At 36.4% G+C, this 17,392-nt stretch overlaps 2 protein-coding genes across 2 annotated transcripts; both read left to right on the forward strand.

The window, feature by feature from the left end:
* Positions 1-1,784: 1,784 nt before the first annotated feature.
* Positions 1,785-6,254, forward strand: LOC113726700 (uncharacterized oxidoreductase At1g06690, chloroplastic-like). Its single transcript, XM_027250563.2, has 9 exons — positions 1,785-2,228; positions 3,357-3,441; positions 3,558-3,674; positions 4,132-4,196; positions 4,284-4,372; positions 4,853-4,932; positions 5,109-5,220; positions 5,595-5,714; positions 5,842-6,254. Exons 1-9 carry the CDS (start codon positions 1,865-1,867, stop codon positions 6,025-6,027), a joined length of 1,218 nt encoding a protein of 405 aa, XP_027106364.2. The 5' UTR covers positions 1,785-1,864; the 3' UTR covers positions 6,028-6,254.
* Positions 6,255-13,693: 7,439 nt separating this feature from the next.
* Positions 13,694-15,206, forward strand: LOC140005922 (UPF0481 protein At3g47200-like). The gene is made up of 2 exons (XM_072047239.1): positions 13,694-14,461; positions 14,553-15,206. The coding sequence occupies exons 1-2, from the start codon at positions 13,694-13,696 to the stop codon at positions 15,204-15,206; spliced, it is 1,422 nt and encodes a 473-aa protein (XP_071903340.1).
* The last annotated feature ends 2,186 nt before the right edge of the window (positions 15,207-17,392 follow it).

A 17,392-nucleotide genomic window follows, 5' to 3' on the forward strand; every position in this document is an offset into this window, starting at 1 on the left:
TCCGGCCAGTTTCTGGCCGGATACAAGGCCGGATATGCAGGGGAAAAAGAAAAAAAATTGGTTTTTGGCTTCGGGTGGCAATCCGGCCGAAGCAATCCGGCCAACTTCCGGCCGGATTGACAGGGGAATTTCGACCCCTTTGAGGTCTAGCCTCGGCCTCCTATCCGGCCGAGAATCCGGCCGGGTATCCGGCCAGATTTTGGCCGGATAGTGACGTGGCCGGTTACTGTTCATCCGCGGTAAATTTTCGTTTTTCGTTTTCTTGTCCGATTGAAGTGCTCGAGCGCTATACTTTCTTGCATAATGATATTATGGTTATAGGAACAAGTTAATGGGATAAATCGTTCACTTTGTTGAATTTTCCTTTATATATTAAACGAAATTCGATTTGTTTGCGACCCGTAGTCCTGGCGAGAGTTGGGCAGGCGGTCCGTCGACCCCTCTAGTTCGCCTTAGGGGAAGATGGGGTCGTCACAACACTTACCTTCCTTGACTTGATAGTTTTAGTAACCGAACCTTAAAATAACATTTGACTTGGTCAAAATTTTAAATGAATATCCTAAAAAATTCTTGTGTAATGAGTTTTAATTTACTTCCCTATACAATTATAAAATTATCTAGCACAAATTATAAGGAAAATGTGCCAAGCTTTTCAAGTCTGTATTTATTATTTGAGAAACAACTATAATTACAACTTTATTACTATGATAGAATACTTTCAAAGGTATTTTACCATGGATTTAGATTTATAAGATAGAAAAGAAAGTGTTAAAAAAATTCTTTTAGATTTTATGAATTTTTGGAATAGCAAAATTACCATAGTTTAGTAGTAGTTTTGGGCTATTTCTTTTGGATTTATTATGGATCTTGATACCCAAAAAAGAAAACAAAGATTAGTAAAAGTTGGATTACATATAAAGTTAATTCATCAAAAAATCACTAGCTTGACATTTTTTTTTTGTCAATCGTCACTTATCTATATTAAACCTACTCCTACTTTTACTCATACTTCTACTCTAGTCTATTCTAGAGGAAGGGCTCAACTGAACCTATAAAAGAATCAATGGGAACTAAACCACTATCAGATACCATGCATCCATATGGATTTAGAGGAAACCACTTAAAGTAACAAGCCACATATAGTGTCAAGTGATGAAAAGTAAGTTTTGAACCTAACCTTCTACCCCACCAAGTGTTAAAGACTTTGGTAATGAACAACAACCAAATGACTGTTGGTTCTAGCTCAACATTTATAGTTACAATAGAAGTTAGGGAGAATAACGGTAGTTCTATAGTAGTGGTGGAGTCAGAAAAAATTTCAGTGGGGGCAAAAGTAATGCTAAAATTTTTTACCTAGTCTTTTTCTAGTTTTTTAAGCGAAAAAAATATTCACCAAAAAATTGAAATAAAATTTTTTTTTTTAAGTTTATTTCAAATGAAACTTTGTGACTCACATATTCTTTTAAAATATTAGTTCATAAACCAATTTAAAGAACCACGAAAACTTTTCACTTCCTTTCGTAAAAAAAACTCTGAAAGCACAGTTGAAATTATATCAAAATTCTACAAGTATTGTAGAAATTTAAGGAGGACAGCGGACTGAGCGGAGCGGTGCCCCCACCTTTAATCCGCCACTGTTATACAGTATAATAATATGGTGACATTGCCAAAGAATATGGTGACATTGCCAAAGAATAGGAAAAAGGGGACAGAGAGAGGGTGGAGGGGCAAAATCGTCATTTAACAAGTAACATGCTATCAGTCACACAAACTAAATTCATCTTATCTCTGTTGCATATATTTTCGACAACAAACGAAGAGAAACAGAAAATAAAATAACGAAAAAAAGAAGTAGAAAAAACAAATGGCAGCAGCTTCGACCACAGTTTCATTGCAACACCCCCAAGCCATAAATCCCGCATCCACTTTTATCAGCAACACTAATTATTTCAAGGCTCCGGCGCGTCGGAGTTGTGGTGGAGTGAGGTGGAGGCTCGGAGGAGCTGTGCGGTGCGAGGTGGCGGCGGAAGTTGGAGGGGTGGTGGCGGAGAAAGAAAAGCGGCTGTCGACTTTAAAGAGTGGGAATGATTATCTGGAGATATGCAGAGTGCTCAATGGGATGTGGCAGACGAGTGGCGGGTGGGGCAGAATTGATCGAGACGACGCCGTTGAGGCCATGCTTAATTATGCTGACGCTGGTCTTACCACCTTTGACATGGCTGACCACTGTCAGTTCACTCTCTAATTACTTTGTTACTGCTACTTTTGTCAAATTACATTTCTACCCTTCAAATACTCTTCCTCTGATTTTCTATTGCTAGTTTTTCCTTTTCTTTAGAAAAAATTTTAGTAGTTGATGGGATTTATGACTAGGTAGGTATTATTTTAATTGAAGAAAAAATGCGTCTGTCTTTTTGCTATCTTTTTTTCCCCTTGATCTTTTTTGATCATTTGGTGGTCTGAGTAATTAGCAAGGGCAATATAATAAAATCATAAGCACGAAATATGCCATGTCAGACAAAGAGTAAGAAATTAGATAGAAATGCATATAATATGGATAAAACTCCAGTAACATGAACCAAGACAGATGCACTCGATATTTCCTTTCCTTTTTAAGAACTCGGCTCATGGGCAAAAGTGTAATTTAGACAAGAAAACACTCCAGGTGGTGGTTCGGAGCTGAGACATAGATGAGACAGGATTTATTCCAGTTCCACTGTTCCATTACTACTTCTAGAGTGTAACAGCAAAGAAAGAGTTTTTACAATTTAGCAAACAAAGGTTTGTCTATGACATAAGTCAGCTACTCTGGAAGCCAAGGCTAAGTACAGAATCACGATGGCAGAGTACTTGAGCCACTGCTTTACCCAATTTAGCATAAACTCAATCAAGATAAGGTCTTTCGGAGTCACTGAGGCAAGAAAAGTTTTTTTGAGCTCAGTGCAATGTGTCTTGACTGAAGATAAAAGGAGGGCTGTGGTTAAAATCGGAAAGATTCATTGGAGATTTGCAGGGTAGTTAATGGGATGTGGCAGACTAGTGGAGGATGGGGAAGAATTGAACAAAATGCTGCAGTTGATGCAATGCTTCAGTATGCTAATGCTGGATCAAACACCTTTGATATGGCTGACATATGTAAAGCATCATAGACTAGGACTTATATCTTTTCTTTACATTTGTATCTGGTTGAACCATAGTCACAAATCTTTGCCTTACACACCGTTCTAGATTGACTACTATCAGTGAAATGGTGCACTTATCAGAGATCTACTTGTTTCTTTAATGGGATAACAGCATATGAGTTATTGTCACTCTGTATTTGAGTATGTAGTTCAGTGATTATGTCTATGTTGCAGATGGACCTGCCGAGGATCTTTTTGGGATCTTCATAAATAGAGTGCGTCGAGAGCGCCCTCCTGAGGTTCTGGAAAATATCAGAGGGTAAGTCACAACCATTTTAATGTTAAATTGCTCATGGATAGCATTGCTGAGATGAGAAGTATTACTTGCTAATAGAGCAATGCAATCTGAGTGCACTTGTTTCTTCTTCAACGCAGCCTAACGAAGTGGGTTCCTCCACCGGTGAAGATGACTAGTAGCTTTGTACGTGATAGCATTAATGTTTCGCGAAGGAGGATGGACGTTTCTTCTTTGGATATGCTGCAGTTTCACTGGTATCCAATATTTTTCCTTGTGTTCCTTCTTCATGGTACTTGAGATATTAAACCTTTAATTACTAGGTCTAGGAGACAGGATCATTCTCAGGCTTAGGATGCTGAAGGTGTCTGCTGAGATAGAACTGAGTTAGACAATATGTACAATGAATATTTACTCAGTCCAGTGAATGTCTTTGATCTCAGGAATAGTTTGTTTTTGGTAGTTTTTAAACCTTTTAGCAAAAAGCCACCTCAATCTTATATACGGTACTGATAGCTCATTTCTGATTGCGCACTTTTAGTGAAGACAGTGATGTGTTTAGTGTAACTCATCTGTGAAGATTTCTTAACCTTATTATAGATAATTCAAAATGCTGTACTTTAATTTGAAACAAAGCAGCAATCTTAGTATCGATGACACTGGTAAATATCTTCCAAATTGTTGTTGACCCTTTTTCTGGACTTTCTGAACCAGGTGGGACTACTCTAATCCTGGCTACCTTGATGCACTTAAACACCTTAGAGACCTGAAAGACGAAGGTTAGTGTCAGACCAACAGCTGTACAGTCTCATCTTTGAAGTGAATTCCTTGTTTAAAATGGGATTATATCAGTGATTCCCATGCAGGTAAGATCAAGACTGTTGCTTTGACCAACTTTGATACTGAGAGATTACAGAAAATTCTGGAGAATGGTATTCCGGTAGTAAGCAATCAGGTTAGCCTAGTATAACTTAAAGATCTCTTCTTGTTTTTGTATATTTGTGTATACATTGATCTCTAGGGGCTATATACACCAATACTGCTAATTTATTCCAAACTAAAGAAATATTGAGAGTTTTATTCAGTTTCCATACTTGAGAAGGTGATTTCTCAAAGTTACTTTAAAAGTCAACTTCAAAGTTGATTCCATGAAATGGGCTTCTCCTATGATGCTCTGCTGATGCCTGACATGTCTAAGGATGTTAATATGAACTGCAAAAGAAGAAGAAAAGTAACGCAAAAGGAGGTGTAGGCATAGGAGAATTTAATTTCTTAGATACAAGACTTTAAAAGTCAATTTGTGTAGTCGACTTCCATACTTGTAGAGGCCTGAAAATGAGCACCAATATTTCTTTAATTTGGAATGAAAATGGCAATATTATTGTCTATACCCCATGTCTATCTTACTAAGTTCCAGAGACTGTTGTTTCTTCAGGTACAACATTCAGTCGTTGACATGCGTCCTCAGCAGAAAATGGCAGAGCTTTGCCAGCTTACTGGAGTAAAACTTATAACGTCTCTCTCTCTCTCTCTCTCAGAAATGAAAACGTATTTCTGGACCTAACAATACAGTTTCTGAATGTAGAAGACAAAAATGACTTGAATGAGTTAAATACTTAGCATTATGGCTTTATTGAGTTACATATTACACTTCTTTAGCCATTTCTTGTTCTTATACAGCTAATGTGCAGATATGGAACGGTAATGGGTGGCCTATTATCTGAGAAATTTCTTGATACCAACCTATCAATTCCTTTTTCTGGCCCTCCATTGAATACCCCTTCACTGCAGAAGTACAAAAGGGTATGTCTTCTTGCTTCCAAATTTCCTCTTGAATGATGCCAAATTCCAATAGTCAAAACAAATATTAAAAAATGGATCTGGAAATTCAACTCGGGAACATTTTACCTAAGGCACAATGGGAGAATTGCCTGTACAAATTGTTAAAAAACAAAAAAGCAAAGATCTTCCAAGGATATGCCACTAAATTACTTTGCAATTGCATTCTGAATACTTCTTTTCCATGGACACAAAAGAATTTTGTTCCTTTTTGAATGATGGGAATTTAAGTAACTCTATTAACAGATAGGCAAGCAGGTATTCTTTAAGTTTATTCGTATTATCATACGCCTTCTGATTCCCATGTTTAATTTACTTGTACGCATTAAAAAACATAGATGGTTGATGCATGGGGAGGATGGAGTCTCTTCCAAAATTTGTTACAGACACTAAAACAAGTAGCTTCTAAACATGGAGTGTCAATTCCAACAGTTGCTGTGAGATACGTACTAGATCAGGTAAGGTCATTCCCAAGTTTTGAAGTTGGATATCTATGTTCCAAAGCTAAACATAGAAAATGTCTCTCTTAGAACTGTTTAGATCCTTGTCTCACATATTTCCCCTTCCGCTTCTCCATAATTGCAGCCGGCGGTGGCTGGATCAATGGTAGGTGTTAGGCTTGGCCTAGCAGAGCACATTAAAGATACCAATGCTGTTTTTTCACTCGTTCTTGATGAAGAAGACTTGAGCAGCATCCGAGAAGCTTCAGAGAAAGGGAAAGATCTTCTAAAAGTGATTGGGGACTGTGGAGATGAATACAGGCGTGCATAATAACCGTAATGGAGTTGTAGCAGAAAATACATTTTCCGACAAACATGATGCAGTAATTTATATTTTGTACATCAGAATCATCTTCTGTTGGTCAGAGGAGGTATAATCTACCATTTGTAGCTAATTCCCTTGTAATTGTAGCTTAACAAATGCAACTCTTCCATGACAATCGATGCTTTAACTGCTCTGGCTTCATCAATCTTCAATATATTTCATTAAAAAACAAATAGATCATACTCCATCTTTGGGTATCTGCCAGTTTTGCTTGGGAAAAAGTTCCACACATTTATCTAGCTAATAATCAAGTCGGCATCTCATAATATTGTCAGGTTAACAACACATGCTTCCTAACAAAGAAAAACACGCTTTCTAGCAGACGTAGGATTGACCAAAGTCTCAAACGCTTGCTAATCCAAAGCTGATTAGGAAACGTCTGCTTATCCAAAACATGCTAGGATTCTGCCAAAAATTGGATTTGGCTATATATATACAAGTTATACCTGACCCAATTGCTAAATAATCATCATCATTATTGCTTGCTAAAGAAGAAGTCCGAAAGGATTCTGAAGAAAGTCCTTGATCAATAATTCGGGAGCAGCAAGAAGTTCTTGATCAATAATTCACGAGCAGCAAGAAGTTCTTGATCAATAATTCACGAGCAGCAAGAAGTCCTTGATCAACAATTCAGCAGCAGCAAGAAGAAGAAAAGTAAGAAAGTAATCCTACAGAAGTAATAGTTTCAATTATGCAATCTCTTGGAACTATGCATCGTCAGCCAGTTATTTTTTCCAACCAAACAATCGATGACCCTCTCCACTTCAACCATCTGATGATGGTTCAAGAACGCTACATGCAAGAAAATCGTCCACACAACCTCCGATCAGCTTGGGATGATGATGATGATCATCCAGAAAACTACTCAATTCCTCAGGAGGATTCCGAATATGGGCGAGAAAACATTCCACCCTCCACAGAGGATGAGGTTCAGAGGGAAAACTTTCTAGCCTTGGATAACCATGTTGAAGAAGAAGAATCTGACGATGATGAGCCACAGCCGCTATCGGTTCTCTTTATGATCTTGCCTGTTGGGGATGAGGAAAAGCTGGATAATTTGGATGTAGAGTTCATCAGGATTTCAGAGATGTCTTTCCTGGAAGCATCGGAAAGATCGGATCAATATAGCAATTTGAAAGAAGAAACCATCTTGGAGCATCTCAGAACAAGAAAATATCGAAAGACAGCTGATCACGGTGCAGATGAAGAGGGTGAAATCTGCGTTGTATGCCAAGGGGAATTTGAAGATGGGGAGACAATAGCAGAGCTTGAATGCGGACATGAATACCATTCTGATTGCATCAAAAACTGGTTGCAGCGGAGGAACTTTTGTCCAATGTGCAAGCGCACAGCAATTGAACAAAAAGCTGCTAAGTAGTCTATAGTTTGTTGGACGATATGGGGTCTTCTTACAGAAAATTTATTCAGTATTGTAATTCTAATTTCTTTGTACAAGCATTAGGAATTGCTTGTAAAACCGATTACCTTTGGTGGTGATAAAATTTGAATGTTTTGGCTAGTTAGACGGGGAATTAGAAGGATCCTAAATTTACAATTCTAATTTGTAATACAAACTTGAATTACTGATTGAAATTTCTTCTAGTTGCAATTCCAAGTATATAGTTAATGTCGTCCAATGTCTTTATCCTCCTGAACAGTCATGGTTCTCTCTGTTTTGTGTTTGCTCATCTACCACTAAGTATTCCAGGTTGGATAATCCCAATTCTCATCAGGGATCTTCTTAAATTGGAGAACCAACTGCCTTTTCTCGTCCTGAAGGAACTGTTTCGCCCGTCATGGCTTCCAGAAGATAAAACTCAACTCACTCCCTTTTCTAGCCTTGAAAGTTTTCGACCTGTTCTTGCCACTGCCCTCCGAATCTTCTTGAAGTGCATGGCGTTCAAACCTTTGCATTTACTGGATTTGTTCTACTTTAGTCTCTTACCCTCAGATCAAGAAACAAAACCAAAACACCTTGATGCATATCGTCCATCATGTCAATCAATACAAAGTGTAACAGAATTAAGGCCATCAGGGATCAAGTTGAAGCCACGAAAAGCCGAGAGTTTCTTGGTCATCAAGTTCCACAACCCGGTCCTGGAAATCCCAGCGATAACTGTGAATGATTTCACAAGCACCCTTCTCCTGAACTGTGTTGCCGGGGAACAATGCCAAGAAGATAAACCAAGATACTTAAGACACTATATATTTCTTTCATGAATTGTCCCATCCATCGGCCAAGAGATGCTGGATTACTGTGCCTAGATGGGATTATCACAAGATGGCATATATGTGGCTGATTTGTTCAACAATCTCGGAAAAAATGTTGTGATCAATGCCCCTAGTTGTTACCTCTACATGGAGTTCAACGAGCTGGATGCATAGTTCAATAGCTATTGGGCAACTATGATGAGGGCTTATTTCAGAAGTCCATGGTCATTTATTTCTGTTTACTCTGCCTTCCTCATCATTGTTCTTAATTTTACACAGACCATCATGTCTGTACTAACTTACCAGCGCCAATTTGGATAAGATTAACAAATTTGCCTACGTTGTGATTCCATCATCATCATCATTGTGGTTATTTTGATTATCATTCTTGTTTCTGATCAGTAGTTGAGAATTTTGTAAGGTGTATTGTCAATTTAACCTTCTAATGTTCTTTCTGGATAATATATTGCATCATGTGAGTGTGGCCGAAACAAAATGTTTATTACCTTTTACAAATGAATCTCGGTCTTAATAAAATAGATTTAAAAATAGGAGTTTAAAAGAAGTAAAATAAAAGAAAATATGGATTTGGGTATGCCAAAATATGGCCGTAAACACTTAGAAGCAGCATAGTGAACTTGAAATTTTGTAGTATTCTTTGGCACAAGATTTGTCAATTTTGGTGAATTTTTTTTTTTGGTCAAATTCAAAAGTCATCTTTATCATATATTTCAGTAAAAGGATAATCACAAGAATCCTTATACTATATAAGAATGAGTTTGGGTCAAAGAATGGCTTTGAATTTCAACCGCAAGAGTAGGGGTATTTTGGGATTGTGAGGTTGTTTTGAATGTAGTTATAATATTGGGTACTACTTTAAATAGCATGTGTATTATTGTATTTACTGAAATGTCCTTGTATTATAAAAGATGCAGTGATGATTTGTTCAAATGTTTGGATAGTTTGGGAATGTGAGATTATTTGATTATCTTTTCTATAATGGATACAACCCATAATAGCTTCTTTATTGGTGTAATTACTTAAATGTCCTTGTAGAGACATTCATTTTGGTTTGTATCAATTATTATTATTACTTTGCTATTATAACTTGAAGAACTTCAAACGTCATTTTCATCTCAATTAAAGCAAGGACAATGTGGTTTATTAAGGAATTTATGATTGAGCATTAGTTTCAATTTCAATTCTTCAAATGTCTGCCCCTTCATATTTTTCTATTATGTTCCTTTCGTTTTCCGGTAAATATTTATTTGTATTGCCATTGTACTCTGGATTTCAATAGGTTTCTCTGGTAGAATTATTCTTGGTGGTTGAACTTGAGGTGAGGTTTCATTCTTTTTTTTAATGGTATGATTTGCTTTGTAAAATCGCAATTTCTATTGTTAGCTAAATGCTTTCATTCCAAAATTGGATACTCTGTTAGCACAATTTAATGTTGATATTATTGTTTCCCCACAAAGTTAGTTGTTCTATATAATTTAAATGGTGTGGTTTTGTTGGAATAGGTTTCAATGAACAAAAATGTTGGCTACTTTGATAAAAAAGAATGTTGGCTACTATGATCAAAAAGCCTCCACTATAGTTGACTACTTTCATCAACAAGAATGTTGTGTAGATGCATCTTTAAGTAGATAATCACTTTGTTTATTGCCATTATCTAAATCGTTTGGGTATCTGTTTAAAGTTCGTTTAGTCTTGTTAATGAAAAGCTTATCTACAAGTGTTTGTTTCAAAATATATGAACTGAGCAAGATAGCATGCATGATTTCCTTCTCCATCTCCCAGTATACATTAGATATTTTATTACTTCATTGTGTTATTCAATATGCGTGAGTTTTTTGATATTCACTTAAATTACCGTAAAATTTTTTTTAACCACAGGCACCAAACACTCGCGCGATGCACGGGCATTCCCCTCCTAGTAATCATATAATAATAACAACTAGTATAGAACTATTATCATCAGCAGAGAAGAGAACAAATTTATTCAAAAGTTCAATGTTATCTATTACTACATTTAAAGAAGAGCTACCAATGCATCCATGATTAATTCTCTATCAATTAACACATTCCTTTCAGAATGACTTGATGAAATTGGCTGCCGGAAGTTTCAGTTTAGAACAAGATTCATCAGCCACCATTTTTGTGAGTGTGAGGGAAAAAAGGGCCAAAGAGAACGAAGTTTTGCAACTCCAAGACCTTGATCGGATGGTGATTTTAAAAGCACGATCCTCACGTCAAATTCTAGTTCTCTACATGTCCAATTTCAAATTTCCACTTTGTGTGGTAATATCCTTCCAAACTCAATTCTTAGAATGTTGTAGAATTTGGGAGATGAATTTGTAGTAGATCCACTTGATTGTTGTGGTTGATGTTATTGCCATGCTGATGCTCCGAATAGGCTCGTATAGTCCCATTATTGTAATAGTAGAGATTTTTATTAGATTAGTTCTCGCAATTTTTCCCAATTTGGGTTTTTACTAGATTTGTAATGTGCCTTTACTTTTCTATATTTTGCTGTTGCTATTGATATCAGTGATTTGATTTGTTCTTATTTTAATTGATACTTAATAAAAGAGCAATTGTCCTGAATTAACTCTAATATTGTCTGCTTACACCGGTACCCTTTCTCAACAAAATTATATGGGAGCAGAGTATTAACTTCTATTAGTTAACACTAAATAAACATACATACATGAGTTATTACATACTAGAGGATACATGCAGGTTTGCATCTAAAACTATTTTCCCCATCTCAAATCAACATTGCAACAACAGGATCTTTCACTCACTGAGCACTAACCATCTTGAAATTTTTTCTTTACTTACTGGCCCTTCTCTTATCCTCCTAAATTGTTCATGTTCAGCAGCTGTTTTCCTTCATGCTTGGCCTTTTCCTTGCATTGATACCAAAATTTTTTATGAATCGAAATGAGTATTGGAGTGTTTAAGTACTTACGTGGGTCTTGTTTGTGAAAGTCTTCAACATAGGTCTTTTGATGAAAGCAATCATCTATACAGTTTAAGTAGAATTCAAAAGTGCCATCAGTCAAAAGGAGAAGGATTGTAATGGAAGATACACAAAAAGGAGAAATTTTGGAGTACCTTTGGCTACTGCACCGCGGCACAAGACGTGTAATCAATGGAAACAGCTACATGGCTTCCTTCGAATGTTCATATTTGTGCTCTTTTTGACATTGAAAGAGCCATCTTGGTCCGCAATGAACATTGGAAAAGGGGTCCAATAACTATGAACCAGTAACAACAATCTACACAGTTAAAGTCTGGAAAAGCAGTCTTCTAGATTGGTAGAATCTGAAGCCTGCAGAATATGCTAATTTCCCAGAATTTCAATACCGGTGTTTTCATCAAGTTTTCCCATGTCACCTACAAGAGTAATTCTATTCTAGCTATGAGATATTTAATCTTCCCAGCACATGTTACGCTGCTAGACATTTTAATATGATTCACATTGTTCTAAGAATATAGTTATTCAAGTTCAAAATCCATGAGGTCTAACTATTTAATTCTATTACTATATAAGAGAAAAAAGTTGACAGGCGACAGGGAGCCTCAACTCATACAACTTATGAATTAAAATTTAAGATCTAAGAACTTTCCATCCTATAACCACAGCCAAAAGTTAAAGAAAATGGAAAATATGTGCTATATGTCATTTACAATGGCGATATTCTGCCCTGGTCTTCGACTAAATTTGCTTTCCTAAAGGCATGGTGAGAGCATAGTTGTCAAAATCGCGATCCGGATCGTAGGATCGTACGATCCTACGATCCGGATAATCAAAATCGATCCGGATCGTATATAGAGTCGCAAATCATATTAACGATCCTACGATCCGGATAATCAAAATCGATCCGGATCGTATATAGAGTCGCAAATCATATTAATCTGTGCAGGATTGCGTAGGATCGTAGTAGGATCGGTAGGATCGTATAGGATCGTAGGATCGTACGATCCTACAATTTTTTATAAATCTGTGAAATACGAGCTCCAGTTTGCAAGTAAATGAAAATATTTGTGGTATATTTGTAATTTATCAAAGAATTGCAGCCTTTAATTGCAATTAAGAGCTTTTGGTAGGATCTTAAGATCCTACGATCCGATTCTGTGAAATTAAAATCGATCCTACGTAGGATCCCGATTTTATAAACCTTGGGTGAGAGGCAAACGGTCTGTCCAATTGTAGTCTTTGAAGTTTGAATAAGATGTAATGCATAGTCCAAAAGTGCAGAGTAAACGCGACTGACCACGTCAAGAAGGATCTTTGAGTCCATATACGCCTAACTGCGAAGTAACTACCTTGAAAATAATGCTTGATGCTATCCAACAAAGCAAAAGCTGTCTTTCAAGTTCAATTCAGAGCATGGATGCTCAAGAAAGCAACAAGTTTTTTTTACCTAATACAAAGGAAGAAAGACACGAGACAAACTTCCATAATATTTGTTAGGTTCATGAGTAAAGATTTGTTAATCTGACATTGGTTCGAGACAAACTTCCATAAGATTTGTTAGGACATATAGCTTAATTGATAATGGATCAGTTGTAATGAGATTGCACAACCACCTTGAATCCAAAACTAACCTAATTGCCTCCTTAGCATGCAAGAAACTATATTCAAGTACATTTGTACGTACATGTTTCTTTAGAGTGTGTTTGGATTGCTACAACGTTTTTCGTAGACATATTTTCCAATCATTTTTTTAATTCACATATATCAAATCGTTACAGTAATTTTTTACAAAAAATCCAGAAAAATGCAATCCAAACAAAACTTTAGTACGAGACATTCTAGTTATTAATGAAATATGTCTCTTTTGTAATATTTGCAAAAGACATGAAGAGAATGGAATGCCATTAAGAGACAATAGAGTGCCAATAACATCATCGCCTACTGTCAATTTTGCAACTTTTTACTGCCGCAATAATTTTACTTTGTGCAGTCAATAATTCGTTCGCCCATGGTAATACAAATGCACTAAGTGATTGACATGCAGGTCCCTTGATAGGGACTGAGCCACGGTGTAGCTGTTTTCCCACTCCAATATACCTCAAATCAGTAGCCTAGAACTATAAAGGAGATAGTAGCTAATTTTCCAAGAAATTTGAGAAGCCCCCCTGGAAACTGCTTGAAAATTGCATCTATCTTCGCTCATACCTTGAATATATATGTTGTTAAGTAGGAATCTCATAGTTTCAGATTTGCAAGTTCACCAAATTTTGTACTCCAATTCCTTTCTTGAGTTCTAGCTTCCAACTATGGATAAACTGAGAAATGTTTTGCGGAAGTGAGAGGCAGAAAACCAAGAAACCATGGAGTATCAAGCTATTAATATAGATGAGTCTGAGCAGGAGAAAAAGTTAGATGAAGATAAAAAAAGGCAAGAGGGCAATATCACTGCCCAATGGAAATAGTTCAAACGAGATAAAGGCGGCAGACCACAAGGATGATAATACCCTTGAAAGAAGATCAACTCATGAACCTGAATCAGGCTCATGGCGCTATCATGAATATGCAGATTCTGAAGGACTAACAAGCTGGAAGCAGCAAGATCAAGCTCACTTTGAAACAGAAGATCAAGCTTCAGTTGAGTATTCCCTAAATCTCATAGAAGGAGGCCTGGAGAAATGGCGTCAAGTGGCAAGAGAAGAAGGCAATACCTCATCCATATGCATATTCAAACTTCCATGTGGCCTAACAGGTACAAATGAGAAGGCTAAAGAGCCTGAGCTTGTGTCAATAGGTCCTTATCACCGCGGCAAAAATCATCTACTCAAGTTTGAAGAGCACAAATGGTACTTTCTAGACAAGATTCTCTCTAGAAATCACAATAATCATTTTAGTGGTCTAAGCACTTACCTTAGATGCATGAGGAACTTAGAAGCCAGGGCGAGAGCTTGTTACTCTGATAAATTGCTCATGTCTAGCCATGATTTTGTTGAAATGATGTTATTAGATGCCTGCTTTGTTGTTGGTCTCCTTCGCCATCTTGGTTCTAGTGAAGATTCGGTTGATAAAGATGATCCAATTTTTACCAAGCCATGGATAATACCAATTCTCATCAGGGATCTTCTTAAATTGGAGAACCAACTGCCTTTTTTCGTCCTGGAGGAACTGTTTCTCCCCGTCATGGTTACCAGAAGATAAAACTCGCTCACTCCCTTGTCTTGCCTTGACAGTTTTCGACCTGTTCTTTCCACTGCCGTCTGATATCTTCTTTGAGTGCATGGCTGCTTTCAAACCATTGCATTTACTTGATTTGTTCTACTTGAGTCTCTTACCCTCAAATCAAGAGACAAGACCGAAATATCTTGATGCATATCGTCCATCAAGTCAATCAATACAAAGTGTAACAGAGTTAAGGCCATCAGGGATCAAGTTGAAGCCGCAAAAAGCTGACAGTTTCTTGGACATCAAGTTCCACAACCGAGTCCTGGAAATCCCAGCAATGACTGTGAATGATTTCACTAGCACCCTTCTCCTGAACTGTGTTGCCTGGGAACAATGCCAAGAAGATAAACCAACATACTTCACAGACTATATTTCTTTCATGAATTGTCTCATCCATCGGCCAAGAGATGTAGCATTACTGTATCTAGATGGGATTATCACAAGATTATCACAAGATGACATGTATGTGGCTGATTTTTTCAACAATCTTGGGAAAAATGTTGTGATCAACGTCCATAGTTGTTACCTCTACAAGGAGTTCAAAGAGCTGGATGCATACTTCAATAGCTATTGGGCAACCATGATGAGGACTTATTTCAGAAGTCCATGGTCATTTATTTCCATTTTTTCTGCCTTCCTCATCATTGTTCTTAGTTTTACACAGAGCATCATGTCTATACTAACTTACCAGCGCCAATTTGGATAAGATTAACAAATTTGCCTACATTGTGATTCCATCATCATCATCATCATCATCATTGTGGCTATTTTGTTTTTTATTGCTGTTTCTGATCAGTAGTAGAGAGTTTTGTAGGATGTATTGTCAATTTACCTTCTATTGTTCTTTCTGGATAATGGATTGTACAACGAGAGTGTGGATGAAACAAATTGTTTATAACCTTTTACAAAGGAACCACGATCTTATAAACAGATTTCAAAACAGAGGCGTTAAAAAAGGAACGGGGAATAAAAGAAAATATGGGTTCAGGTATGCCAAAACATGCCCGTAAACACTTAGAAGTAGCATGGTCAACCTGAAATTTTATAGCATTCTTTGGCATAAGGTTCGTCAAATCTAGTGATTTTCGACTTTGAAATGTGGAGAAAGGCTTGAAAACATTGAATAAGAAACAGTGTGGAAATATTTGTGACAGTGTCAGGCAGAAGAAAGACCAAATAATTACTTTTCAAACACTATTGCAAGCTGATCCTTGTAACATTGAGTTGGGCAAGGTGTAAATGTTGGAATCCAACAAATGCACAACAATTTAATGATAAATAAACCATAAGTATAAAAGGTAAACAACATACAATATTTAACATGGTTTGATTGCATCATTGAATCTACGTCCACGGAGAGAAATTCATTCTTTATTATGAAAGGAAAACTCTATACAAGAATATAATTTGAATCTAAATCCAGCTCTTGTATACCATTTCTCATCTCTCAAGAACCCTATTTCATCTCCATGTATAAGGCTACATGTTACCCTTGTATGCCCCTTATGTGTCCCTTATATAGTATGTCAACCCACCTATTTATGGAGAATATTATTTGATCAAAATCCAAATAACAACAGAAAATCAGTGCTAATTTCTAAATTTGTAAAGAATAGAAAATAACTTCTAAATTCTAAATGAAACAGAAAATTTCTTGATTATTATTTCAAATAATTAAAATCAATTAGAAAACTAATTATTTTCACAAAAAATAAAAAATCTGTTTAAAAAAATTAAGTTAATTTCCTAATAAATCGTCACCTTAGCAAATATTTCTTTTAGCAATTATTTGCCTTCACTACATGATACTGAACTACACATCCGAATTAATACAGTTCTGATACCAAATTGATTCGATCGACAAATGAACATGTATAATTACTCCGAATCTAACCTCCTGGTGACTTGCGAGAAGTTGCCTCAATTCACCATTTTCTTTTGCAGGATTTCTTCTCACCACCACTTACAACTCGAGATCCCCTTTTATGAATTCTAACCCTAATCAATAAAGCAACTAAGTAGTAAAATCACCAAATTTTTTTTTCATTCTCAGGACTGTCGCGCCACGTATGGTTTCTAAAACTCCACCTAAAATAAAAAATTCATAACTGTTAGAATCAGAATCTTCTGACACATGAAAATTATATCTCTTTATTTTTTTTAGGACATGTGTCACACCACCCAAAGAATATAACAGAGATCTAAAAGTTATCGGGATAAAGTATCAACCGTTGGAGTTGTGAGAAAATCTTCATCGATTCACGTCCAAAATCAACATTAAACCTTACCTTTTTCTTGACTCTTAAATCACCTGTCTAGATTCACAGTCAAGTATCTCCTTATTTTTTGACTTTTCATCCTTTACTATCAATGCTTTTTACCAAATCATTGAAACAAAGATATTACTCATTAAATTATTTAATTGGTAACAGTCACCAACCCACTTGATCTCAATAATTAACCAGGATTCAACTATGAACAACAAAACTCTTGATCTAACCATTCAGTTTATTGGGATCCAAGTGCTTGTGAGCAGGTCAATCTCACAATCTGACTCTGATGCCAGTTTATTTGGATCCAATCATTGAACACACAGCTATTAAGACATCAATTGCCCAATAATTTAATGATAAATAAGCCACAAGTATGAAAGATAAACGACACATAATATTTAATGTGATTCGACTCCATCATTGAATCTACGTTTATGAAGAGAAATCCGTTCTTTATTATGAGAGAAAAATCATATATAAGTATACAATTTGAATCCAAATCCAACCCTTGTTTACAATCTCTCATCTTTCAAGAACCCTCTCTCATCCCCATGTATAAGGCTACATTTTGCTCTTATGTGCTCCTTGTGTGTCTCTTGTCTAGTATGCCAACCCACCT

The sequence above is a fragment of the Coffea arabica genome, chromosome 1c (assembly GCF_036785885.1).
Source record: "Coffea arabica cultivar ET-39 chromosome 1c, Coffea Arabica ET-39 HiFi, whole genome shotgun sequence".
NCBI classification, from domain to species: Eukaryota; Viridiplantae; Streptophyta; class Magnoliopsida; order Gentianales; family Rubiaceae; genus Coffea; species Coffea arabica.

What these genes read in the sequence shown, in the direction of transcription:
- LOC113726700 (XM_027250563.2), top strand. Translation starts at nt 1,865, where the DNA reads ATGGCAGCAGCTTCGACCACAGTTTCATTGCAACACCCCCAAGCCATA. An exon ending in GTTCTGGAAAATATCAGAGG is followed by an intron (nt 3,442 to 3,557) that starts GTAAGTCACAAC and finishes TCTTCAACGCAG; the next exon opens with CCTAACGAAGTGGGTTCCTC. An exon ending in TTCCGGTAGTAAGCAATCAG is followed by an intron (nt 4,373 to 4,852) that starts GTTAGCCTAGTA and finishes TTGTTTCTTCAG; the next exon opens with GTACAACATTCAGTCGTTGA.
- LOC140005922 (XM_072047239.1), top strand. Translation starts at nt 13,694, where the DNA reads ATGAAGATAAAAAAAGGCAAGAGGGCAATATCACTGCCCAATGGAAAT. An exon ending in AACTGTTTCTCCCCGTCATG is followed by an intron (nt 14,462 to 14,552) that starts GTTACCAGAAGA and finishes ATCTTCTTTGAG; the next exon opens with TGCATGGCTGCTTTCAAACC.